Here is a 27937-nt window from a genome sequence, read left to right on the forward strand (position 1 = left end):
TTAATGCTGCCTGTTGGTCTATTATTCTTCCCTCAGCCACCAGGGTGACCACCTGCTTTGGTTAGACACACACCCTTCCAGGGCTGGCTTTGGCCTGCACTCAAATATCCAAAAAAAAGACAAAGCAAAACCTGACTGCTGTCAGTCTCTTTGTCAGACTCAGCTCATGTCCCCCAGTCCATGTCCCCTCCACCTGGGGTAAGGCTTTCATGTCCCAGTCACAACAACAACAAAAAATCAGTCCAGTCACTGCTCTGCAGAGGCCTGCTCTGGCTTACTCATGAGCATTCACAGTCCCAGTGAGTCCCCTTGCTCTCCCATGTGCAGCAAGGCTATAACCTGAAACAGCAATACTTCTGGCCTCCCCCCACAGCTGTCTCTCCACTCCAGGGATTATCAGGCAGCTTCCACCTGCCTCCTTCTCAGGGTCACACCCTCAGCATTGCTCCAGCAAGTTTTACAACACTTGCCTGTTGGGCTGCTCAGCTGCTCCTCTCTCTGCAGTTTTCAGGAAATCAACCCCACTCTGCCTCTCTCCAGGGCCAGAAATGCTTCTGAGCAGCCTCTCTCCTCCAATCAGAATGAAATACTGCTCTGGAAGTGTGGGGATTGCTTCTCTTTCCTTCCGGTCTCTAACTGCAGCCCCTCTGGCCCTCCATGCTGTATGTGTTGCTTGCTTTCACATTCCCTGTCTGCTGCTGCTGGCTGCTTCTCTTTTCCTGACCTTCCCTGCCCAGCGTATAAGGCACCTCAGGGCTTTTGTTTACTCTCTCACTCCTTCACAACTACCTATACAATCTTTAGATGTACCTATATACACATACAGATGTAATAAATTTAAAATATGTGCCCTATCATATATATCTTATAGGGAAAAAAAAAAAAAAAAAAAGGAGAGGGGCAGGGGAATTGTTATCTTTATTATTGTTTTTAAAGAACCAGAAAGGAATATTCCCACATTTCCTATACAACCGAAACATTTTAGAGATTGTCACGGTGTGGGGTCCTAGGGGCGGCCGCGATTTCTCTTAGTACCCCCTACTGTGCCAAGTTTGCGTTAAAGCACCCTCATTCTCTCCTGCCACATCTTGATCTTAAATATATTAAAGGGATGCTGCCTCTCGTCTTCTTAGTCACGGTGCTCTTGCTACCCCGCATCTCGTTTCTATAATGGGGTTCTGGGCACTCCAACCTTATGGGCTATGTGTGGCTCCAACCACCCCTGTACCATGCCCCAAACCTCACTGGTATACCAGATGTTGTTTGTCTCTCTCTCTGTGCCCTCTCTGGCACTTTAGCTTTCCACTGCCTTGTCTTGCAACCGCGCCCCACAGATGCTTGTCAATCACTGCTTCCTTGCTTTGAGGACTTCTCGCGCTGCCCCCTTTGCTCTGGGGCATTTGCAGCCTTGGGGCTCAGGTGGTCATAGCTGTGCCTGGCCCCAAATCTCCTCCTTGGGGTCTCGAACCCCCGCAGGGCTCAGGCAGCCTTGGCCTTACCTGGCCGCCAACTCTCCACATACCCTTTTCTGGGGCTTTTTCCTCACCGCCCCACTTCTGCGAGGCTGGGGCTAGTGCACTCCAAAATGCTGCACCCTCCGGCACCGGGGTCCCCATGCTACCGTGGAGCATGAGGCCTCCTCCAACCCCTAATAGCCTCACCCAAACCACCAGTAGTAAACGGTAAACAGAAGACTCAAGACTCTTGGCTATAACATAAACCTAAGCCATCTGGCTATAACAACATTTGGGCCACTCCAGGGCTTCTCCTTCTCTCACCAGCATCGCATTGTGCAGTCATTCAGGCCCCTTCCTTTTCCCCACTCAGGCAGAGCTCCTACCCAATGGCTGCTGGCAGGAAACTGCCTGCCTGGCCTCAGCCTGGGAATTATACAGGAGCCAGGCCCTGCCCCTTCCGGTCAGCTGACTCCCAGCGGTTGCCCTAGCAACCTGTACCTGTGCTTCTTCATTACTTCTTGGCTGCCCTGGTAACCAGCAGCTGAGCTCCCCACTCACTGCTAGGGCTCTCTCCGGAGCAGGACACCTGCATGCTCTACAACACAACTCCCCTCTTTATAGGAGCAGAGCACCAACGTTCTCTGTGACAGAGATATTTAAAATATTCTATGATTAGAGGTTGAGAGCCATGGGACTCTTCAGCCTCAAAAAAGCGCAGGCTCAAGGGAAACTTAATGGCTTCCTGTAAGTATATGAGGGGTGTACATCAGGATCTGGGGGAACGCCTGTTCACCAGAGCACTCCAAGGGATGACAAGGGCAAACGGTCACAAACTCCTCCAAGACTGTTTTAGGCTGGACATAAGGGAAAACCTTTTTACTGTCTGAGCCCCCAAGGCCTGAAATAGACTGCCTCCAGAGATGGTGCAAGTACCCACTCTAGACTCTTTTAAGAAACATCTAAATGCCTGTCTTGCTGGGATCCTTTGACCCTAGCTGGCTTCCTGGCCCTGGGGCAGGGGGCTGGACTCAATGATCTCCTGAGGTGCCTTCCAGCCCTAATGTCTATGAAATCTATTTAAACCTCCCTCTCAACTGTTAACACCTGAACTCAGGATAAGAAAGACAACTGATTCCCTGCTTACAGGGAAATAGATAATAAAAATAATCTGAACAAGAAATACCTTTAAGTTCTCATGAAAAACTATGAAACATTTCTAAGCTTTTATTATCACTCATTTGGAATGACTTGCATGATTCACTTATGTTATGAGCAATACGTTTACCTATTTAAATTTCTGAGTGTTTATCCCCAACATATCTTAGTGTTATCATAACATCTGAGCACCAATATCAAGCTCAGGTTGACAAAATCTGTATGTCATGTTATCCCATCCTATATTCCATAGTATATTTATTTATGCCTATATGTACAATATAGCATACATGCAAACAAATATATACATGTTATTGATTTTCTTGGTGAATGTCTGTCCTTAATGTTAAATTTAACTTTATGTGTGTATATTAATTCCCTTTCAACATGGCCAACTGTTCTTTTTACTTACCTCTCTAGAGTGAATTTCTTTGGCATACAAAGGGAATAAGAATTCTGACTCTCCTTCCAGGCGGAGTCCTTCTTTAGTAACACGAAGATGTCCCATTCCAGTCTACCAAAAAGAAGAAAGAATGATATGTGCTTTATTTTTACCACAGAGTTTCTTTCTTGGTAATTTCTTATACTGGTTCATTAAAGAATTATCTTTTCCCCATCACTGTTCTGTCAGTAGGGATACCTTCACAAAAAACACTTAACAGAATGACCAGCACTTCAACATTATTACTGATTTCCAGACTTATTTCTATATCTGTAAGAACAGATATTCCAACACAATTTAGTGATATGGTAAAATTCTTTGAGGTAAAACTCGAAAAATCATGTGATGCAAGGAAGAAAGCAGCAGGAAGTAATTGAATGTTCAGCCTTCTAGTATTTCAGCATGCAGAACAAAAAGATAAGCCACTGCAAATGGGGCGTGCTACACAAGACGCCTTAATGCAACTTAGCCCAGTTTACTGCACTATACTGGCATGTGTCTACATGTGCACACCTTTACTGTGCAGTAAAAATGGCTAATCACACCTAAATTTGATACCTGCATTTGCAGGTATCAAATTTACGTGCGATTAGTTAATGTACAGCAACGCATATGTAGAAATGACTTGGCACTAACTTTAGTGCCAGGACCATACAGCCACTAGGGGGTGAGCCTGAGGCCAGCCCCAGGGCTCCTGGCTGGGAGCCTTTCCTGCACCAGGATTGAGCTGCTCTCTGGCAAGCCCAGCTACAAGGTATAAAAGCCTGCAGCCATTTGTGCTTTAGGGCACACCTGCCAAGGAACCTTGGGTACCTGTTCTGTATCCAAGAGCCCAGTACGCCTTGTGTGCCCCCCTGGACAGGCTACAGGCTGCGTCTGCCTGGCCTGTCCCCTCTGGAGACTTGCTGCTTGGCTACAGGTGGGTATTGTAAAGGGCTACAGCTTGATGCACACCTTGCCCAGCCCTGAGATCTCCCCAGGGTTTCTCTGGCAGCAGGGCTAGCACCTGCTCCCTGCTGCTGCTCACTCCGAGCAGTATCTCTTCACAGGTACTGTGGTGAAGTGTTTTTGCTGTGTGGCTCCCAGTCCCTGGCTGTGCCCCTCTGTTGAGCACTCTTGAGTGTTGTTCAGGGTTGGCCACAAAAAGACAGTTCCTCTCTGTGGGGGAACCCTGGCCAGGTGCTGGCCTACCACACACCACTGGCCTACCATACACTACCAGATGCAGGCGGTCATCCATGCCAATGGGGAGGCCCACACCAAGACATCATCCTTACCAGCACCAGACACGTGGTAAGTCCTGCATTGCAGGGACGGTCCTGGTCTCAGTCCCTGCCTCTGCTCCATGGCTGTTCCCCCCACATTCCCCTGGCCCTGGCCCTGGCCCACCCACCCCAACAGCATGCAGAGAGGCGGGACACAATTCAGAATTTATTGAGCAGCCCACGGCTCTGCAATTGGGAGGGGCACGGGCCTCTCTCACCCTGAGGAACGTGTCTATGCTGGCAGCAATGTTCTCTTTGGCAGCAGGGGCCAGGGACATGTAGCACTGCCACAGATAGCCCTCCAGGCACCTGGCCCCTGGTGCAGAGCATCTTATCTCTGAAATCTTCCTAACTTTCACAAAAGGCTTCTGTCCCTTGTCTCTGCAAGGTGAACATCTGGACATAGGGGAGAGCCAGCCCCAGTGGGGATGCAAGCTTGGGCCACCACCACCCGCAGCTGGAGCTGTATGGATGTGTGTGCAACATGGACTGGACCCTCCTGCTCTGGCGGCTGGTGGTGGCGGTGGAGGAGTGGGAGGTGTGGAAGCAGGCTTGGTGGGCAGAGGACGTTTTTTACTGGTGGTAGGTGGGGAGGATGGTGGAGGAGCTCTGTTGGTTGAGCGGGGAGGGCTGGGAGTGGTTTTGTTAGGAAAATACAGTATTTTTGTTTCAACCATGTGCATGCCTTGAGAGTGGGGGTGGGCCGGTGGTAGGGGGTTGTGGTGGCAGTGGGGCAGGCAGGCTGGAGTGGGGAGTGCAGGATGAGGAAGTCAGCCAGGGCCTCCCAGACCTGGTGCCCTGCTCCCTGCTAGTGGGTGCATATCTGTCGTGGGGTCTGGGCTGGGGGTGCTGCTTGGGCCAGCAGCATGGCCAGCAGTAGTGTGGGACACTGGCCATTGCTGGCAGGGGCTGTGCTGGAGCAGCTGGGCACTGGGTGTCCACTGGCAGGGGCAGAGGCAAGGGCTGGAGCAGCCATGGCACAGGGAGGCAGGATGGGCAAGAAGGGAGCTGCCGCATGCTGCCCCTGTGATAGGCACGTGGCTCCTGGGCAGGAAAGGAGCTGGCTACGGATCAGAGTTTCCAAGATGGCTGTCAAGTGCTGGCAGCTGGGTTTGGCTTCAACATGGCTGCCAGAGCCTGGCCTGGCAGCCATGTGACAAACGCCAAGTCCCTGCACATGTAGACACCTGCCAAACTTCCCTTACTGTTAATTGGCTTAATGCGCAGGAAACTTAAGTCATGACTAAATGCACATGTAGACATCTCCATGTATGATCAAAAGGAGCCTTCAAGAAGTTCCTGAGATACCAGAAAGAGCAAAAGAGGCATACTGTCCTGCAGGACATCAATATAAGCAAGAATGGGATGACTGGGAGCGAATACTATGGACTCTCTTTAGTGTGCCCTGTGCCCAGGGAAGACAGAACCAAGTCCTGCTAGATTTGCATGAGCTGTCTACAAAGGACAGCCCTGTCTGTGAGACCTTCTGGAGTATGATGGTTATCATAAGGCAGCTGGGAGATCCTTTCATGAACCTGAAATGCCTAGGGGGTGCCCTAGGACTTTGTTGGAGTCGTTGGAGCTTAACAAGCTCACTTTAGAGAAAAGCAGATGAATTGCAGAATATGTTTGTTCTTCCAAAAGGATCATGGTAGCACTGATTCAGAGGCCAACAGAAGACATAGTGAATAAAATCTAATTACAGGTTTTAAGTTTTAAAAATTAATAATTAAAAAACCTGTTGCATTAGACCAGATATGTAAAAGTGTGTGCGTGTGTGGGGGGGGCACCTTAGGTTAAAATTTAAAGTGAATTTGCATTATACATGCTTATGTGAACTTACTTTCTAATCATGTGAGAAATCAAGAGTCCCATACAAGAATGGTCACATGAAGCAAATATTAAGGGTATATACTTAAGTATTTTGCCACTGATAATATATTTCAGTGGTGTCAAACAAAGTGATATTTTTTTCCTAATATCCAACCTAAATTTTCCTTGCTGCAATTTAAGACCACTGCTCCTTGTCCTGTCCCCTGAGATAGTATCCCTCTGTTGTTTGTGTATCCACCCATCAGGTGACTGAAGATTATCTCTGCCTCGGTAAACCTCCACCTCAGTCTTCTCTTCTCAAGGCTCAGTAATCCTATCCCTCCTATGTCATATTTCTCAGACCTCTCATCTTTTTGTATCATTCCTTGCTGGATTTTTTATAATTAAATGCAAACATCACACTACAATTAAATGCACACTAAACTTTCAAAGGATATTACCATATTTACTCAACTTTAAGATGTTTTTCCCCCCAATCAGCATGGGTTAAAAATCCCCCTCATCTTGCATTTGCACTCAAGAAAACCTCACTAAGTGCACTATCATTAAACTGCTGCAATAGGTGCTTAGTAATGGAAATCAACTACAAAGCAGATTAAATGCAGCTAACATTGAGTATAACCACAAACACATGACCTGTAACTTAAAAAAACCCCATATATATACATATATATATACATATTATTTTGTGTTCCAGGTCAAATCAGCCAAATCATATCAATCGAACAGAACTCAATCTTTCCCAAAAAACTATTAATTGAGCAAGCAGGGCTCAATAGTTCTAAACACCATTGTATGGTGCTGCTACCAGTGACATCCCAGGCTCTCACCCTGGAACTTCAGATTCTCCCAAACCCTTTGGCAAGTATCCTATGTGCAGGCAAAAACCTGGAGGTCTTAGGATTTGGAAACCCCAGAAACCACTTAGCCCATAAGAGACCAAGACTTTTTAAAATTTTATTTAAATTTTTCATATGCCAAGCCAAATTAGCCAAAACAAATTGCAAATCCATGAGTCAGTCCAGAACCATAAGTGCCCTACTACTGGCAAACATCCTTCACCCCATCTGGGGCTTCAGATATTTCCAAATCCTTTGGCAGGCATCCTATGTGCAGGCCCAAGCACAGAGGCTTGGGGTTCAGATGCCCCCAAGTTTTGCTTGCTCTCAGCTGTAAGGCCTCAGGGGCAAGCCAGGGAGGAGTCTCCCATTTTCATAAAGTGGACTTTAAGCCCCAACACCTTGGCAGGCTGATCTAGTGCCCCCTGGCTTCTAGCCTAAGCCACTGCAGACATGTGCCTGCATTTCCAGTATTAAGTATGAATGTCTTTTCACTTGCAAATCAGTTCAATCTTTGTAGATTACATTAATCTGCAAAGATTGAATCAATTCAGGCTCCAGCTTTTGAATGTCTGTCTCCAGCTAGACAGTCTACATCACAAAACATGTTGGCTAGTCAAAGGCCTCAATGAGCTCTAAAAGGGTAGGATGCCATGGAACAAATATCAAGGTTTATTTAGGTAAGTGAAGCTCAACCTTTTATAGTGGTGGGCTAGGTGCTTGCAACCTGGCCGCACTAAGGGCCACCTCTCCTTCATGGTAGTGGGGCAAGGGAGAGAGAGGTCGCTGCCTGCTATAGGGGAGGGAAGAGGGAGAGAGCAAGGAGGGCAGTAGAAGGGATCAGCAGCATAGCACAGAGCAGAGTGGATGTATCAGGTTAAGGTGCTTGCTCCTGAAATCCTATACCACAAAATAGATGTAGTTGGGGGACAGATCCTCACTAAGATGAGTACCACTGGATTAGGTAGTTATTAAAAAGTGAAGTAAACACTACTTAAAAATGTCTGAGTGTTTAACAAATGCTTGTTCATCAAGAAATTGTCTGGGATGGTCTCCAAAGTTGACTACTGATTTTAACACCTATACTCAGGGTCTTACATGCTGTAATTCTCAGGTTTAACTCTATATATCACTTATTTTTTCTGAAGAGTTCTGAAAAGATGGAATTCATGCCTGTGCTTCAGCAGTGAGTTAAGATGGATTCAGGAAAAAGAGATGTAGAATAGAATATACATAAAACTTGCTCACCAAGTTCCCATAGCTTAAGTGCTGTATGAAAGCAGTATCAGAGCAGAAAATTAGTATTATTTACTGAGTTCTGTCAGTGTACTCCATGCTATTCAGAATAAGTAGTAGGTTATGATCCACACCCTCAGGGTTTTACTTTGAAGGAGTCAATTCTTTCTCATTGAAATCAATCAATTATTTTTCTATTAATTTAAATAAGAGAATAATCTTTTTATAAGTTAAATCCAGAATTCAGCACAACTGCATATACATTGATTAATTTGAAAAAGCTTACATTTCTACATAGTACAGCTATCTGCATTTTCCTGTCAGAATCCTGGAAAAAACAGAGCAGCTGAAGCATGAAGCATGTCCTGAAGTAGCTTAGGATTCTCCAAGTGGTATTAACTATTTCTGTAAGATTCTGCTCCTTACTGAAATGATTGGGCCTTTTGTCCATTGCTGTGGCCAAAAGGCAAAATCTTTAAGACAGAGGTGTAAAACGATGTAGCCAGCTGCCCAGGGGAACTACCATTAACAGAGACAACATTGATTTCCAGTTGCCTCCTCTGCCACTGGTTTAACTATGTGGCAGTAGCTGTTTCTTTTTCCTGTGGCCCTTCTTCCCCACAACTTGGTACCTGGGGCAGCTGCCCCCAGTCACCCCACCCGACATATGCCACCATTTTATGAGGGAGAGGATTTTTTCAACCTTAAGATGGATAAGACTGGAGAAAGGGAAGGACATCTAATTTAACATTAGGATCAAACAGATGAGAAAAGAAAAGCTTCAATGTTGCCTCTCTGACAGGATCAGAGACGTAACTGAAGGTGTCCATCTTAAACTTCAACACTCAGCAACCCTAAAAGAAGCAATGCTGTGGGAGATGTTTTAGAGCATTTCTCAACCCATGGGTCATGACGCAAAATGGGTTGCAAGAATAAATGAAAGGATTGCAAAGAAATTTAAAAAATGGATTCCCCTTTAAAGGAGAAAAACGTGGGCAACCGTGCCATTTCCCTTCCAGAGGGACAGAATTCCAGCCTGCAAGAGGATGCTTGCGGCCCCCTGCCCAACATGCCCTCTCCGTGCTCCACACTGAAGGGCTGAGGCCTGGCGGCAGAGGGCTGTGGGTCTGGAGTGAAGGGCACTGGGTCAGGACTGGCCACCGATGTTTACAAATGGGTCCTAGTACAAAAAGGATTGAGAATCACTTTTTTAGAGAACTAGTTCATCTTATATTCATTCTTCTTCAGCAGCAGGGCGCAAAACACAGCCTGCTACCTAATAACCTACAGTCAATTTTATCTCTGCTTTTCTCTTGTACCCTCTTCTTGTGGGGATTATTTGGTTGGGTTTTTTTGAAGTTTTGGATACAATTAATATTAATGGCTAGATTCCAGACATCATTCAGATTGACTAAATGATAAATTCCATTTTATGCTGCCTCCCAGCCCTCCTTCATACATCTGTTTTCAAGCAGACTTTTAATAAGAAATTGCTCACAACAGAGATTGACTCCTTAAGACGTGCCTCATCAGTCCTACTTCTATCTATGGTAATATCTCATACTGAGGAAATTTCATGTCTGATGGACATGCAGAAATAGACAATTAGAAATTAAATTCTGTATTATAACACCAGCTTTTCATTCTTGCCTTTTTTCCTCAGACTGATCAGAGTTCTTACTTTAAGAGTTGCCTATGTTTATGTATCTGGGGCCAACTCACAAAAATACTTCATTTTGTGACAGAAATGATCAGTGTCAGATCAGCATGTTACCCAGGATAAGTAATAATCCATGTTTACCTCCCAAATAGCTCTTGTATATTCCTCACCAAACCAGAATGGTATGTAAGTGTTAAAACACTACCATAAAAGCATAGCACTCTTTTAGAATATTATAAAATCATATCCTGTGTACTATCTAAGCATGTGTGTCAAACACGTCCCTGATCTTCACTTTTCTAAACAATGAATGCTCAACTTCCAAGTCTGCTTAGTATAACAAGTAAATCCATGTTATACTTGCTCCAGGGATTAAAAATTGGTAGCTAATTTCTGTTTTTTTAGTACACATGGTATAATTTCCATTTCAAATTTCCCCTCATCAAATCTCAACCTATTAGCTTTTATTGTTAATGTATATTGAACCATAAAATAACCAAATGTGCAATACAGTCAATCTACAATCAGTTAATATTTATTTTCTACAATCTCTTGATACAAGTGTTTAATTTTTACAATATCAAGGTAGGAAATTTTAGATTTACACTTAAAATCTAGTATTCAGTATTGCCTGACTTAAAATGAAGGAAATAAAACATTTAGACAAATAAAGTGTTAATTAACTTGCTTAACTGTACTTGTGTATGTAGATTTATAACAGGGGTGGGGAAAATACCACCTGTGGGCCAGATCCAGCACATGAAGGGGCTTTGTCTGGCCTGTGGTGGGTCCCTTGGTCCTGCTTGGTCAAGGTGGTGCCTGGCTGTGGTGTGTCCTGTTGCCCCTTGGTTCCACAACTGGATTGCCTTTCTAGGCAGTCTGGGTACCAGCAGCTCCTTCTAGCTGCCACTGCCACTGGCCCCAGACCTGCAGTACCAGCAGGGATCAGCACGTGCAACCCTGACCCTGTGCACCCCATGCTGGGGCCTGAGCAGTGGCAGTGCAGGGCAAACTGTTGCTCAGCATGGGGCAAAAGTGGCCCCTCCCTATTGCCGGCACTTCCTAGTGCAGTCACCCAGAGCCTGCATGGTGCTGCCTTGAATGGGTCTGCACAGCTGGGGTCAGTAGCAGCAGCTGGAATGAGCTGCCCCTGCATGCTCAGGGGCAGCAGGACACACCATGTTGAGCACTGTGGAGCAGGCATGGAGAACACTGGGACGGTTCACTGCTGGTGGTTGCAGGCAGGCACTGCAGGGCACGTGGATTCTGGGCTGTTCTGGGGTGGCGGCAGGTGCTGAGCGACACAACGGCATGTGCAGGGAGCTCCTATGCACACCCCACCATACCCTCAAACCTTTCCCTGCAAACCCTAAAACCACACCTTCCCCACAATACAATCACACACCCCACAGATATCATACCCACAAACACACCTGCGTGCCTCTGGGGGGGGGGGCCCTGCTTACTGCTGCATGCGGATACCCCACCACACACGAGCCCCCCATACACCCCACAGCACCCCCACAATCTCCATACCCATTCACATACCTATACATCCCCACAAGCCCCCCATACCCACCCACATCCACACACACAACTCCCCACAAACCCCATAACCCACATCCATACCCCCTCACACCCTTCCACACCCCACACAGTATACAGGAGTAAGACTTCATTTTGAGCTATTATGTAATCACTTCTATATAAATGGCACAAATGAACAGAAATCAGGACTTTTTTTTTAAAGTCAATTAAAATATATTATTATGGATGCTTGATTTTTAGTATATACTTTTTTTTTCTAGGTCTAACCCCTCTTCCCAAAATAAGTACATCTAGGGGCAAGGGAAGGGAATTCTGGTGGCAAAGGTTAGAGCTTAGGGGTGGGGACTTCCAGTCCCAAGATGGAGACCAGGGGGGTGGGGGGCTTGTCAAGGGGTGGGGCTACCCCTTGTGGCCCTCGACACCTGACCAAAACTTGTTAAGCAGCCCTCCAGCTGAAATAATTGCCCGCTCCTGATTTATAAGATCTACTGAAAAGTAATATTGTAGGTACTTGGAACAGTGCCCCTTCTGAATAAAAACTGGTGTATGGATGCATCATATAAAACGGTACCGCACTAGTACAACTCTTTCAAAAGAACACTTCTTTCAAAACTATACTAAACCAGAAAAAGAACCTTTATTATACTGGTAACAGTAGATTATATTCTGAAAGTATAGACCTTAAAAAAGGGTAAAAATGGTTAGGAAACAAGAGAACCAATGCAAGATAATTCAAACATTAGCTGTGACAGCAAATCAACTCAAATGGAACTGGTTCCTCTTCAGCAGCTATAACAAAATTAGGAAAATGAGAGAAGCAAGGCATTTTCTTTATTGGAAAACCATGAAAGGGGGAATTGCTTAAGCTACTCAGTCCATGAATATTTCAAGTCTTTACACGATGTAACTGCTGAAAAAAGTTGTTGAGGAAATTCAGCTGCCGTGTCAAAGATATCTAATCAAGGGTCCCTTTCCCCGTGTATGTTTTTATCTTGCTTTTAGGTCAAATCCAGAAAAAGACCTTGGTAAGGTCATGCTATCATTTGTTATGCCCCAAAGGTGGTATAGATCCTGTTCTTTGTGCAGTATTTCTTGTTGCGATTATTATTTAGGAAACTTGCTTGGCAAACAAGAGTATATTGTCTCATTGAGATAATAGTGTTGTGGGTAGAGACTGTTAAAGAGCAATCAGAAAAACAGAACTGGTAATGAACCTGATGAGAGCTTGTGTTTGACTCGTATCTATCTTGGAATTAAGTACGTGCTTGGTGTAATAACATTGCTGATGCCACATCTCATTTTCTGTTGCCAATATTCTAGTTTCTAGTTTCAGACAGAGAAGGTTATCTAAATCTTGTTAGCTGACAATAGAATCCTGACAGTTGAAGATATAGGCCCTGTTAGAGCACCACGTACACCTGTGGGCAAGATACCTACTTGATATCAACAGGTATACTTAGACACAAAATGGTTAAAATGTCATTTATCTTCTTTTGGACCACTTAAAATTCAGGTAATTAATAGTCCAAGTTCTAAAAAATGTTAAGACTACATGGAAACTATTATGCTCCTAGCTTCTGTAGTTTTTTTTTTTTTTTTAAGGTCCATCTCGACTCTTCTTCAGCACTGAGGGTGAGGGTTGTATACAGATATAATGAGACTATAAGAAGATTTGGAATGTAGACAGTTATGTAAGTGCTTATGGAAACCTGGTCTAGGGATGGTGGCAGCGCAACATTTACTAAGACTATGAGACTGCATGGAAGTGGTTCTACTTTTTTAAAACAAATGCCCAGGCAGTGACTGCTGCATCAAGGAATTCAGCATGTGGCTATGAAGGTGTTATCCACAAGGGCTTCAGCTTTTGCAAAACAGGTTGATGCTCCATAAAACATCAATCTGGAGGGATGGAAGCCATCTAACAAGGGTTAGATTTAGAAAGATGGGAATAGGTGTGGGAGAAAGAAGAAATCATTGCATTAGACATCAAGAATGTATACATTTGCTCTGACATCCTAGAAGAGAAAAGGAGATCTGCTGAATGTGTTTTGGTGAAGATAAAGGAGAAAGGAGGAGATCAGGAATGGCATTATGGTGGGGTCCATTATAGGCCACCAGATCTGGAAAAGGAGGTAGATTAAGGCATTCTTCAAGCAGGTAACAAGAAAATACAAACACAAGTAATAATGGGATTTTTAATTTTTCTGATAACTGATAAAGAAAAATATTGCATAACATAAAGAACAGAATTCTATTTCACTTTATGCAAAAATGGTAGTCACACAACTGTGGTATTATTCACAGTTAAAAATTCTCTTCCACCCTATAATGAAATAATTAACCCTGAAGGTCTTTCCATGGACTTTCCAGAAACAATATGGAAGAGAAAGTGAAGAGCCCTTTCATATTTTAGCTCAATAGCCTAGTGGTTGGGGCACTCACTGACGAAGTGGGAGAAACAGATTATAGGACTCCTCACCCAGAGAAGGGGTTCAGTGTGTGTTTTCTGTTTCCTGGTAAAAAACTGTTCTAACCACTATATAACAGATCCCTTTCTAGCTCTTACTTTAAAGATGACCCCTGGAGCAGCTGAGAAGATGTGTGGGGCCAGGAGAAAAAAACAAGCCTAAGGAAGTATGGATCATAGAATCATAAAAAATTAGGATTGGAAAGGACTCAGGAGATCATCTAGTCCAACCCCTTGCTCAAAGCAGGACCATCCCCAACTAGATCATGCCAACCAAGGCTTTGTCTACACAGGTCTTAAAAACCTCTGAAGATAGAGGGTCCACAACCTCTCTTGGTAGCCTGTTCCACTGTTTTACTACTCTACTTGTGAACACTTTTTTCCTAATAGCTAACCTAAACTTCCCTTGCTGCAACTTGAGACATTCGCTCCTTGTTCTGCTATCTGACACCACTGAGAACAGTCTAGCTCCATCCTCTTTAGAAACACCCTTTGGGTAGTTCAAGGCTTCTATTAAATCCCCCCTCAAGTCTTCTCTTCTCTAGACTTTAATAGTTCCCTCAGCCTCTCCTCATAAGTCATGTAGCACAGCCATCTGTTTTCATTGTCCTCCACTTGGTGCACATTCTTTCTGTAGTGGGGAGCCCAAAACTGGATACAGTACTTCAGATGTTGTCTCACCAGTGCCAAATAGGGGGAATAATCACTTCTCTTGATCTGCTGGTAAAGCTCCTACTAATGCAGCCCAGTATGGCATTAGCTTTCTTGGCAGTGAGGGCACACTGTTGGCTCATATTCAGCTTACTGTCCACTGTGACCCCCATGCCCTTTTCTGCAGAGCTGCTTCTTAGCCAGTCAGCTCTCAGCCTGTACTGGTGCATGGGATTCTTCCATCCAAAGTGCAAGACTTTCCACTTGTCCATACTGAACCTCATGAGATTTTTTTGGTTCAGATCTCCTATTCGTCTAGAACACTCTGAATCCCAGCCCTACCCTGCAGCATATTTACTACTCCCCGCAGCTTGGTAACATCTGCAAACTTGCTGAGGGTACACCACAACCAATCTTCCAGGACACTGATGAAGATATTGAATGAAGTCAGCCCCAAGACTGACTTCTGGGGCACTCTACTTGATACCAGCTGCCAACTAGACATAGAGGCATTGATTACTACCCTCTGAGCCTGGATCCAGCCAATTTTCTATTTTTCACCTTACAGCCCATTCATCCAACCCATACTTCCTTAGCTTGCTTGAGAGAATGTTGTGGGAGATCACATCAAAAGTCTTCCTAAAATGAAGGTGCATCACATCCACCAGTCTCCCTGCATCCAAAAGAGACTGTCTCTTCACATCACAGAAAGCAATCAAGTTGGTCAGGAATCATTTGGTTACTCCATACTGACTGGTCCTAATCACCTTCTTTACCTCCAAGTGCTTAGAAGTGGATTCCTTGAGGACCTGCTTCATCATTTTCCCAGGGACGGAGGTGAGGCTGATCGGTTTGTAGTTCTCTGGATCTTCCTTCTTCCCTTTCTTAAAGTTAGTCATTATATTTGTCTTTTTCCAGGGCCTCTCACAAGCATCGTAAGTTTTCAAACATAATAGCCAGTGGCTCTGCAATCACATTGGCCAAATCCCACAGCACCCTTGTGTCCATCCCATCTGGCCCCATGGACTTGTACATGTCCAGTTTTTCTAAACTGCCCGCCCGTAACCTATTTTTTCAATACTGTTGGCTGCTCACTTCCTCCCCAAACTGTGCTGACACTTGGAGTAGTCTGGGAGCTGACCTTGCTTGCGAAGACTGAGGTAAAAAAGGCATCGAGTACTTCAGCTTTTGTGACATTCTCTGTCACCAGATTGCTTCTCCCATTCAGAAAGGGACCCATCTTTTCCTGATTTTCTTCTTACTGACAAGCTTGTAGAAACCCTTGTTGTTACCCTGCATGTCCCTGGGTAGTTGCAACTCCAGTTGTCTTTTGGCCTTCTTGATTTCAACCCTGCATGCCTGAGCAATACTCTTATATTCCTCCCTAGTTGTTTGTCTAACTTTCCATTTCTTGTAAGCTTCCTTGTAGTGTTTTAGCTCACTGAAGAGCTCCCTGCTAAGCCAAACTGGTTTCCTGCCATATTTGCTATTTTTCCTGTGCATTAGGATGATTTGTTCCCATACCCTTAGTAAGGTTTCATTAAAATACAACCAGCTCTCCTGGACTCCTTTCCACCTCAGAGGGGCCTCCCAAGGAATTCTGTCTGTCAGTTCAGGAGCTGAAGTCTACTTTCTGAAGTCCTTTCCTCATGATCCTGAGCTCAATCACCTCATGGTTGCTGCTGCCCAAGTTGCCATCCACTGCTAAATTCTCCACCAGTTCTTCCTTGCTTGTGAGCAGCAGGTCAAGAAGAGCATGGCCCCTACCTGGCCTCTCCAACACTTGCATCATGAAGTTGTCCCCAACATTCTGTAAAAACTTTGTGGACTGCCTGTGCACTGTTGTATTGCTGTCCCAGCAGATGTCAGAGTGATTGAAGTCCCCCAAGAGAACCAAGGCCCAGGATCTGGAAACTTCTGCTAGTTGTCTGAAGAAAGCCTCATTCACCTTATCCTCCTGGTCCGGTGGTGTATAGCAGATCCCTACCATGACATCACCCTTGTTGCTCTCCCGTCTGATCCTAAGCCAGGGATTTTCAACAGACCTATCTCCAGTTTCATCTCCAGCAATCATACAGCTTTTTTACATAAAACACAACTCCTCCTTTTCTTCTCTGCCAGTCCTTCCCAAACAGTTTATACCCTCCCATGACAGTGCTCCAGACATGTGAGCTATCCCACCAAGTCTCTGTTATTCCAATCACATCATAGCTCTGGGACTGTGTATGGACTTCCAGATCCTCCTGCTTGTTTCCCATGCATTCATGTACAGACACCTGAGGTAACTAGCTGATTGCCCTACTTTTTCAGGAAGAACAAGAAGGTAGGGCAATTGGATAGTCATTGAGATGGATACTGCCGTGGATAGAATAGAGGCTCTGGACTGAAACTTGCCCATTGCTCTTACTCTCATTTTATCTAATACATATTCAATGTAAGATCTAGTTAATGGGCTTCAAGAGGATGGCTGGAGATCTTACTTGGCTGATGTAGTAAACTAAAACAAAGGAAATACTGCTTTCTACTTCTTTAGGTACTGGATTATTAAAAAGGGCTAGATATTTTTATCTTAATATCTGTAGTTTTGCAAGGTAAAATAAAGACAATAAGGTATGCTTCAAGGTATAAGACGATTACCTGCAAAACTTTTTCCGATGAACAATTGAGCATGATCTTCTGTGGGCATTCAGATATATGCAGTATTAGACTAAATTAGGGGTGTCAAACATATGGCCAGCGGAGTCCTGCCATTTGGCCCCCAGTACTGCCACTGGAACTAACCAGAATCACACAGGGCATGATGTGCGCCTATGGTGCAGGGTCAGATCATGGATTGAATTCAACCCAATACCCTTTCCCCTCCTCCTTCCTTTCCCTTCCCTGGCCCAAGTCCACAACCCCTTCCCCTTTTCCCTCATCCCTCACACCTCCTCAGCATACCTGATCCAGCTGCCATTCCAACCAGTCTGGGACCCATGCTGTGCACAGAACTGATCTCAAAGCAGCCAGAATGGGCAATGTATGTGGCTCAGTATGACTGAAGCATGTCACTGTATGTGATGCCTGCCCTGGCATGCATGCTGTACATTGTGCCAGGACCCAGACTGCATATGTAGTACAGGTCCTGGACCAGCTAATGCCAATGCTGTGTGCAGTGCAGTCTTAGAGCTCACAGAGTGGGCAGCGTGTGCAGTGCAATCTGGCTGGAGCAGGCAGTGCATATAGCACGGCTCCTGCTCTGGCCAGACTGTGCAGAGCTGTTCCAGGATTGATGCTGCATACAGTATGGGTCCCAGACAAGCAGAGGCAACTGCCAGATCAGGTTTACAGTGGGGGGAAAGAGGGAGGAGAAAGGATTCATGGCCTGGATTCAGCTTGTGGACCAGCCCTGTGACACTCACCTGTTCTGTTCTGTTATCAGTTGTTATAGAACAGCCTTGAAGATCCGTTTGAAGCTTGGACCCCAGTGTCCTATGAAATGTATAACCGTGTAATAAGAGACAGACTTGGCTTCTTAGAGCTTATAGTTTTAACTAGATAAAATGAAGAAGAGTGTAAGGCTCCTGTGTTGCAGCCTAGGGTCAGCTCCATAAAGCTCAGGTAGGCTTCTGCCCTACAACCCTTGTTAAGTGCAGCTGACTCAGTTACAATAATCAAGGCCAGATAATCCTCAGTCCCTTCCCTCTGACTGGTCCTGGAGTTGCTTTTAAGGAACTCTTCCAGCACCCGAGCCTGGCTGCACAACACACTAGTCTTTAGTCTCTTAGCAGCTCTGGTTCTAGCAACATCTCTGGTTTCCCTATTTCCTGACCCTGCTTTTGGCTTGTTACTGGATTACAGATTTGGATTCTCCCTATAGACCCGATTCCTGGCTCCTGACCTTGGTTTGGCTTACTCTTAGACTCTGCCCTGTGGATTTTCCTTTGGGCTTGGTAACAAGATTTCTGATTCCCAGTTCCTTATCCTAGCTTAGCATTTTGGTTCCTGACTTGTGGCTTCTGACTCTTACCCCTACAAACCCCAGCTCCATGCCCAGCTCTGCCCACTAGACCAGGCAACCTGGTGTACTGTGACAATGAGAGCCTATGCTCCTGCTGAAGCTCTGTGGAATAAAACCACTGTGACTGAGAAAGGACTGAGTTAAATATTAGCAATTAAACATTTGTTCTTTTAGCCATTATGAAAAATTATTTTTAAGAAACCTTTTATACTAAGTAGTAACTAACACTATATGTTCCAACTGAAAATACAGCATGATATCAAATGTTTAAATAACTACCAATCTTTGCCAGTACCATTTTAGTAAAATGGTTGGGTGATGCAGCATTAGTACTGTATTTGTGAGTACAGCTGAAGATCTTCTTATAGATTTCACAGATTTCATAGACATCAGGGCTGGAAGGGACCTTGGGAGATCATCGAGTCCAGCCCCCTGCCCAAAGGGCAGGAAGTCAGCTGCGGTCAGAGGATCCCAGCAAGATAAGCATCCAATTTACTCTTGAAGGTGTTCAATGTAGGTGCTTGAACCACCTCCGCTGGCAGACTGTTCCAGACCTTGGGGGCTCGGACAGTAAAGAAATTCTTCCTTATGTCCAGCCTGAAACGGTCTTGCAGGAGTTTCTGACCATTCGACCTAGTCATCCCTTGGCGCGCTCTGGTGAACAAATGTTCCCCCAGATCCTGGTGGTCACCCCTGATAAACTTATAGGTGGCCATCAGATCACCCCTGAGCCTATGCTTTTCCAGGCTAAAGAGTCCCATGTCTCTCAGCCTATGATCGTAAGATCTGTTTTCCTGACCTCTGATCATGTGCGTGGCTCTCCTCTGGACTCTCTCAAGCTTCTCCACATCCTTTTTGAATTGTGGAGCCCAAAACTGGACGCAGTACTCCAGGTGCAGCCTCACCAAGGCCGAGTACAAGGGGAGAATGACGTCCCGGGATTTGCTCGAGAAGCATCTATGGATGCAAGCCAGCGTTTTGGTCGCTTTGTTAGCCGCAGCATCGCATTGCAGGCTCATGTTCATCTTGTGGTCAATGATGACCCCCAAGTCTCTTTCTTCTGTAGTGCTATCCAACGTAGCACTGCCGAGCCTATAAAAATGCTGCAGGTTTTTCCTCCCAAGGTGGAGAACCTTGCATTTTTCGGTGTTAAACACCATCAGGTTCTCGTCTGCCCATTTGCTGAGCTTGTCCAGGTCAGCCTGGATCACCCGCCTGTCTTCTGGCGTGGATGCTTTGCCCCAAAGTTTGGTGTCATTGGCGAACTTGGCCAGTCCACTCCTGACTCCAATGTCCACATCATTAATGAAGATGTTGAACAGTATGGGTCCCAGGACAGAGCCTTGAGGGACCCCACTGGTCACAGGGCACCACAATGAGTGACTGCCATCAATTACAACCCTCTGGGTCCGACCACGGAGCCAATTTCCCAGCCAGCGGATCATGGTGGAGCCAAGGCCACAACTGGCCAGTTTGGCCAAGAGGTGATCATGGGATACTAGATCAAAAGCTTTTTTGAAGTTAAGATATATGACATCAATCTCTTCTCCCTCATCCAGGTGATAGGTCACTTGGTCGTAGAAGGAAATGAGATTGGTCAAACAAGACCTACCCGCAACAAACCCATGCTGGCTATCCCTTAGGATGTTAGCCTGGGCCAGTCCATCAAGGATGGCCTCCTTAATAAACTTTTCTAAGATCTTCGCCAGGATAGAAGTCAGGCTAATGGGCCTGTAGTTAGCCAGATCCACTCTCCTCCCTTTCTTGAAGATTGGCACCACGTTGGCGTTCTTCCAGTCTTCGGGCACTATACCAGAGCGCCAGGAGTTTTCAAAGATCCGTGCCAGGGGCTGGGCTATGATGCTCGCCAGCTCCTTGAGTACCCTGGGGTGCAGATTGGCAGGGCTGGCTGACTTGAAGGTATCCAGCTTCTCAAGATGTTCCTTCATGAGGTCAGCATTGATGGAGGGTAGGGGATCCCCATCACCCAGATCTCCCTGTCCCATAGCAGGCATGGGCATCCCATGGGACTGATGAAAGACTGATGCAAAGTACCTATTTAATAGGTTGGCTTTTTCCTGGGCATCAGTTGTCAGTTGCTCCATCTGGTTTAGCAGGGACCTAACGTTGCCCTTGCTTTTCCTCTGGCTCCCCACATATCTGAAAAAGGACTTTTTGTTGTCCTTGATGCTTGAAGCTAGTTGAAAACTATCTCCTAAAATTTCGCTTCTTTAAAGATATAACTGGCATGAACATTGATATCTAGCAAAAGACAGGTTGTAACCAGTCTATCTTCTGTAATCCCCTGTCAAACACTGCATTTATGGTGCAAGTTAATATCATACCATAAAATGGCAAACCAGACACATACAGCACCACAACATGGCAATTTAGCCACAAATATGTTCCACATATAATGTAGACCATCTTTGTGGCTGGTTTGTATGTTTCTTAAATTGAACATGTGACATATATGATGTTCCAGACTGGAGCTGCCCCAACCCATGTCAACAATGAGATGACTGTTGGTATCAGCTAGGAACAGGTCCTGGTCTGGAACCAGCCCTGGGGCTATCCAGGGCTACTGCTAACAGTCACTCAGTAAAGTTGATTGTTGGCACTAGACTCACACCTGGTTTAAGACCCAGAGCTGTCTAGGAGTGGTGCCAACAGTCAGGTGATAGTTAGCACTGACCCCAAACAGGCCTGGGTCTGGCTACAATTATGGGGCTGAACCCAGGTCTGTCTGGGGATGATGTCAACAATCAGCTGATTGTTCTATGATGCTATGGGGATCCCCTCAGCCGGATCCTGCAGACTAAGTTGGGGTCAGGTCTGAGTCCAAAACTGAGACCTGGGGTTGCCTGTATCCAATCAGAATGCTTAGCTGATTGCTGAGATCAGGCACAGAGCAGACCTGGGGACCAGGACACAGCCGCCTCCTGCCTGGTCTCTTTTAAGGCTATAATTGGGATCTGAGGAATTTTATGCCTCATTCCAAATATCAAGCATCCTGCCATGCAAGTGTGAGACATAAAATTTCTCAGATCCTAATCATGCCATTATTTTAACAGGCCATAGAAATATGCTACCCAAAGATGCATGACATCAAGCTTAATTTAAAGTAATGGCACTATTGGAATATAAATATAAAGTAATTATAATGATAAGGAAATGAAACAATCTTTGAAATTAAGGGAGTTGGCAGTTTGTCTTGGAATATCTTACCAACTATACTTCAATTTTTGGAGAATTACAGGATTTTCACTCAATATTGTACTAAGAAGTAGACCCAATAAATGAAACCTGTAAATACATTTTTTTACAGTAAAAATGTTCATGTTAATATCTGGACTTGCCTTAACATAAAATGATATAACATTTTATTTATAAATGTACAAGTTTCTTTTACTTATAAGAGTCCCACTTCTGAGAAAAACTCCATGCGGTGCCTTCTATGTCTGAAGAGAATCTTTTTAAATTATGGAAGCTCCTTACCTATTTAGGTCCTACCTAGTATTGGTAGATCACAGATTGCTAGGAAATGATAACAGGAAGGGTCTCAAGGTAGTTCTACTACTTGTAATCTGCCTGGGATGAAATCTTATGCTACTTAATTTCTTTCACCCATAGATAATGGGGAAATGTTAATATAATTATCTTAAAATTCCCCCCGTAGCCAGATGTATAAATACTTGTTTATAACCAGCAAGAAAATCTTGAATAACCTTATCTAGTAGTCAGTGACCATATATATAGATGAATTAGACAGTTTAAATGCCTAGGAGCATTAATTACTGATAATTACATTAGGAAGAAAATTGTGAAGCAGGAATATCATTTTTTCTCTGTATAAAATTATCTGAAGACAAATACTGAGAAAGACCAAGCTTCAGACAAATAATACCATTAAAAGGCTTATTGTTTTAATAAGACACTAAGAAAAACACAAAGGAAAATATGCCAATAAGAGAGAATGATGTCTAGAGATCAAATAAGGAATTAAGAAAGGTCTTTGAAGAAGCAAATATAATAAACGTAATGAATTTCCATTGTTTTCATGAGTAGGAGTGTGGGGTTGGAAGGCCATTCCAATGATATTCACAACCTTGTGGCTACCCAGAAGATGCTGGTGGGATAAAACTGAGCAAGACATATGAGCTCTTAATGTGAATCATCACATCAGCAATGGGAAAAAATGGCCCTTGACAGCCAGAAGTAGAGGCAAACTGTGAAAGCAATTATGAATCAAGAGCGCTCAGCTCTTCATAGTAATTAGGGAAACTACTGTCCTTCAGCATCTCTATTTTATAGTTATTGTGGGTGGGATTCCTATTTGTATAGTGCAAATTAAATTTGTATCAGCTAAAGCACAGCATAAAGAAATCATCTAGGACAACTCTCTCCATCGTAAACTCCACTAGGTCTGCTTTCAACCACTGTGGTCTCCTCTGGAGCTTCATTGCTTAGTGTTGAGGTCATCTTAAATAATTGATTGAGAAGGCAGGAGGTTGATCAGAAAGTCTGTAAGTGTATCAGAACAGAGGGAGGAAGAAAAAAGGGTTATCAGACATGCTACAATTACTGCTTGCCTGATTTTCAACTAGGAAAAGGTTTGCCAATAGTGATATATTTTGCATTTTTTCCCTAAAGCTTTAAGTTACACTTTAAAGCAAACTAGTGGAAGGATGACAAATTCAGTTCTGTTTGAGCCTCTCAATTGTCAGCTGTGCTTGGAATAGTCAAGTATTTTCCCAAAGGTCCCACAGAATATCAGAGACTATTCCACCGTCAGTAGTTAACTTAGACCCTTTCAACTATACAGGTCCTCCACATTATTTTAGATATACATAAGACATATTTACACTAATATTAAGGATCAACTCTCAAGTCATCCTCAACCAGCATGAGGCACAATCCGTTCCAATCTTTATCTTTTAATCTGTATCAAAGGCCACTGACAGAAGTTAAAGTAAAGGTGTGACGATAAATTATACAGGGTCTCAATAGTTGTATTTCCTGCCATGCCATATGTGCATGGTAGGAAGTATGATTGTGGGATCCCACATCAGATCCCATCACCATATTGACAGTGCAGGGGGAAGCTCTGCATGGGCAAAAAACCTGCACTGGGTTCCCCCTGCACTGGCACGTGGCAAGCTTGGCACTATGTGCTCTCCTCATTAGGGGCCCTGATCAACTGATTAGAGCTCCCAGCCAATGGAGTGCATCATGTGGCTTGGGAGCCCTGGGCAGCTGATCTGAGCTCCTAGCCATGGGAGTGCATCAGGCTAGGACCAGGCCTCCAAGCTGGAAAAGCACATGGTGATTAGGGCTGATTAGGCCTCCCAGCTAGGGAAATGTATGATGTGTTCCTGTAGCTGGGAGCTCTGATCATCTGAGCAGGACACTCAAATGCATGGTGCACTCCCATGGCTGAGAGTTCTGATCAGCTGACTAGGACTCCCACTCAGGGGAATTTCTGGTGGACTCCCCTGCTGAGAGCTCCAGTCAGCTGGTTGAGACTCCCAGATTGGGGAGCAAATGGTTCATTCCCTGGCTGGAAGCCCTGATGGAGGTGAGTAGCACTGGAGCATACAGAAGTTTTCAGTGTGCTTTGGAGGCTGGGTACTGGCCACATAGTCAATTATAGACATGGTAGGAACCCACAATTACAAGGGGCTGTCAGGCTGTTTGCAGGAGCACAGGCACAACCAGTTGGTGCACCAGTGCTGCATAAAGATCCAGGCATTGTGGGCATAGTGGGTCACTGTTACTGACCACAACTGTCAGTTGGGAACTGCCTGCAAATCCATGTCTTTTATGTGGCAACTAGATGATATTCTTGCACCCCAGGACCTGGCTGCAGTTGTGCCATATACTTGAACATGGGTGGCCTGCCCGAACCTCTGCTTTGGCTTGGCACCCATGGTGATGTGCCACCGGGAGATGGCCCCTTGGTCCACCAGCAGACCTTCCTGTCAAGCTCCCTACCTCCAGAATTGTCCAGCAGCTCTGAAAGCCTGGTCCAGCACCTGCCCTGCCAGTTTTGTGGCCTCAGCCCCACCCATGAGGCCAGGCTGGCTATGGCACCACTGGCCGCCAGCAGCTCCAGCCCCTCCCCGGAGGGACCCCCTGCTTTGGTAGCCAAATGCTGTGCTCCTGTCACCCAGTGCACTCCCGGGAGCTGCATACCCTTGCTGCAAGGAGGGAGTGACCCTTGCTGCTGGGGACAGCAGCCCTGCCCACCTGGTAAGCCCCACATTGTGGGGAGGGCCCTCCCTGCCCTGCCCTGCCCTGCCCTGGCCCCTGCCTTGACCTGCCAATGGACCCCACCTCCTTGCCTGGCCCAGCCATGCTCCCTCAGCTCCTGGGCTACCCTCCACAGCACACAGGAAAGCAGGAGACAATGCAAAATTTTATTGAGCAGCCTGTGTCCCTGCAGCTAGGCAGGCATAGGCCTCTCACACGTAGAGGAATGCATTGATGCTGACAGCAACATTCTCTCTGGCTGGGGTGGGTGGGGAAATGTAGCATAGTCACAGATAGCTCTCCAGGCAGCAGTGGAGGTTGTGGGGAAGCCAAGGCTCACCCTCAACACTGTCAAAGCTCAGGGTCCTGTGCCAGGTGTGCAGGTGTACCTGGGATACCATAGACAACAGCAGCAGTAGCAAGGCATAGTAGGTTGATCACCCTTCAGTCTGTGCAAACAGTTTCTTGCATTGTGCCCAGGTCATGTGCAGCATGCTTGGGGGGTACACTCAGAGCACAGCACCGTTATGGGGGGGAAGGGGGTTGGCTCCAGACAACCTCCCCAGAGAGGCACTCTGAGGGAAGGATGGGGTGCCAACAGTTCTTTGTCCCAGTCATCCAGGAGCCCCACGCCTGCTGAACCTGGGTGCCTTGGGCTTGGCAGCTGCATAGGAAACAGCCTGGCCCACAGGAGCAGGGAAGTGGCTCTAGAGCCACAGCAGTAGGGGCTGCCAGGAGCCAGGCCTGTTCTGGCCTGGGAATGGGGTCGGGGAGGCAGGCTGCCTGCAGCCAGAACCCAGCAGGAGTGACCCGTGGGGAGTAAGCAAGGACAGGGGACTCAGTCAGTAGCCCAGGCCTGCCTGGCCAACTTACCATGGTCTGTGGGCACTTGTGGATGCATGACCCCTGATCTGAGGGTGGGCCACACATGGCCCCCTGGTACATAGATACATAGATATTATAGATTCATAGATATTAGGATTGGAAGGGACATCAGTAGGTCATCAAGTTTGATCTCCTGCAATGGGCAGGAAAGAGCACTGTGGTCAGATGACCCCAGCTAGGTGCTTGTCCAGTCTCCTCTTGAAGACCCTTAAGACAGGGGAGAGCACCATCTCCCTTAGAAACTCATTCCAGATTCTGGTAACCCTTACTGTAAAGGAGTTCTTCCTGATGTCCAACCTAAATCTGTTCTCCATCAATTTGTGGCCATTTTTCCTAGTTTCTCCAGGGGATGCCTCAGTAAATAGAGCATCTGCTATTCCCTGCTGCCTTCCCCAATGAATTTATAAGCAGCCACAAGATCACCTCTCAGCCTTCTCTTGTGCAGGCTGAAGAGTTCTAGGTCCCTCAGTCTCTCTTCATAGGGCTTTGCCTGCAAGTCTCTGACCTTACGAGTGGCCCTCCTCTGAACCGTCTCAAGAGTCTCCTCATCACTCTTGAAGTACAGCGCCCAAAACTGGACTCAGTACTCCAAATGCAGCCTACCCTGTACTGTATACAGCCTCTCTGGGTCCCCCAACAACTCTTCCCCCGCCTGGGCCCAACCTTGCCATTCACCCCAGCTCCATGCAGCCACAGAGCAAGTGCTGTCTGCAACAAGGCCAGCACCACACACAAGCCCTGCTGGTCCTGGCCACTAACTGCCAGATGGGGAGAAGGGCAAAGTGGGATAGCAGCGGCTGCTGTGACCCCTGGGCAAGCCCTCCACCCACTAGGCTCACTACAGCCTGCACACCCATGTGGGTATGGCCACAGGCTGCTGGGCGCCTGTCCCCTAGATCCACCACTAGGCACCACCACCCCAAGAGGGCATGGATAACCAGAAAAATGTAAGTAGTTCATATGGGGAAGAGGGTGGTGGGTGTTGGAGGGGCACTGTGGGGAGGGAAGGAAGGGGGGATAGGCTCTGTTCTTGGGGAGGCAGGGGAATGGGGCTGTTGTGGGGGGAGAGGGGGGAAGGAGTCTGTTTCCATGTGGGGAATAAACTGTTTTTTAGAGAACTGTCTGAAATGAGCACAGTGCTTGAAATGGGTGGTGGGGCAGGGGTCCATGGACTGCTGTCCAGATGGGCTACAGCAGGGAGTGCAGGAGGTGGTGGTAGGACAGCATCTCTTACACCCAGTGCCCTGGCTCCTGCTTCTGGGTGTCTAGCTCACCTGGGGCTTTCGTGGGGGGGTCCATTGCTGTCACTGCAGCTGGTGCTCCTGATGCCAGGAACCCTCTACCTACTGCACCACCTTCTCCCAGGCCTGGCAGATGTTATGCAGCATGTAGATTGTGAAGATGACCCGGTGGATGTTGACCTCAGTGAACTTGAGGTGGGCGGTGAGGGTGTGCCAGTATCCCTTCATCCAGCTAAAGCCATACTCCACAAAAGTGCAGGTCTGGCCCAGGCACTGGTTAAAGTGAGCCTGGTGGCGGTCCAGCTGGCCGGTGTAGGGCTGCATGAGCCAGGGAAGAAGTAGGTAGGCAGGGTCCCCATTGAGGGATGGGGCCACCACCGTGCCCATCTGGAGGTCCAGCACCCCTGGCACAAAGTGCCCATTCTGCACCAGGGTTGGCAGCGCAGAGTCCTGGAAAATGTGGGTGTCATGGGCACTGCCCACCCAAACATCACTTACATAGGTGAAGGTGCCATGGTGATCAATGACAGTCTGGAGCATGATGGAGTGGAAGACCCACTGGCTGTAGTAGGGGTGGTTGCCATGGGGTGGACAGGTGACAAAAATGTGGTTCCTGTCCAGAGTCCCAATGTACTGGGAGAAGGCCAGGGCATGGAACCCCCCACCACCACCACCACCACCAGGGGGTCACACACGAAGCACTGTGTGCCCCAGCCTCTCTAGCAGTGACCTTGCCTACGTCAAAGAGCTGGCTGATGTAGCAGAGGCTGGTGGGCGTGGCCAGCTTGAGCAGGGCAATGGCAAGCTGGGTGTTCACGGGGAGGGGCTGTCATATGGCAGTATCTTGCTGCTCCAAGTGTACGCAGAGCTGCTCCAAGAGGTCTTGGAAAGTGACCCAGGTCTTCCAGAATGCTTCCAGCCACTGCTCGTCATCCCAGGTGACCTGAAGGATGTGCAGCTACCAGTCCCGGCTGGGCAGGCAGGCCCAGGGCATGGAAGGACTCAG

General features: G+C 46.5%; 1 protein-coding gene across 5 annotated transcripts in view; it reads right to left on the reverse strand.

Annotated features, from left to right (window-relative positions):
- SGCG (sarcoglycan gamma) overlaps positions 1–27937 on the reverse strand; it is a 289481-nt gene that overhangs the window by 141632 nt on the left and 119912 nt on the right. For all 5 annotated transcript variants that reach the window (XM_090028939.1, XM_090028908.1, XM_090028918.1 and 2 more), the window contains one exon: positions 3025–3126. In XM_090028939.1, coding sequence (XP_089885065.1) covers positions 3025–3126 — 102 coding nt within the window. The remainder of the gene's footprint in view (positions 1–3024; positions 3127–27937) is intronic.

The sequence above is a fragment of the Crocodylus siamensis genome, chromosome 1, assembly GCF_052110815.1.
Source record: "Crocodylus siamensis isolate JL-2025a chromosome 1, ASM5211081v1, whole genome shotgun sequence".
Taxonomy (NCBI): domain Eukaryota; kingdom Metazoa; phylum Chordata; order Crocodylia; family Crocodylidae; genus Crocodylus; species Crocodylus siamensis.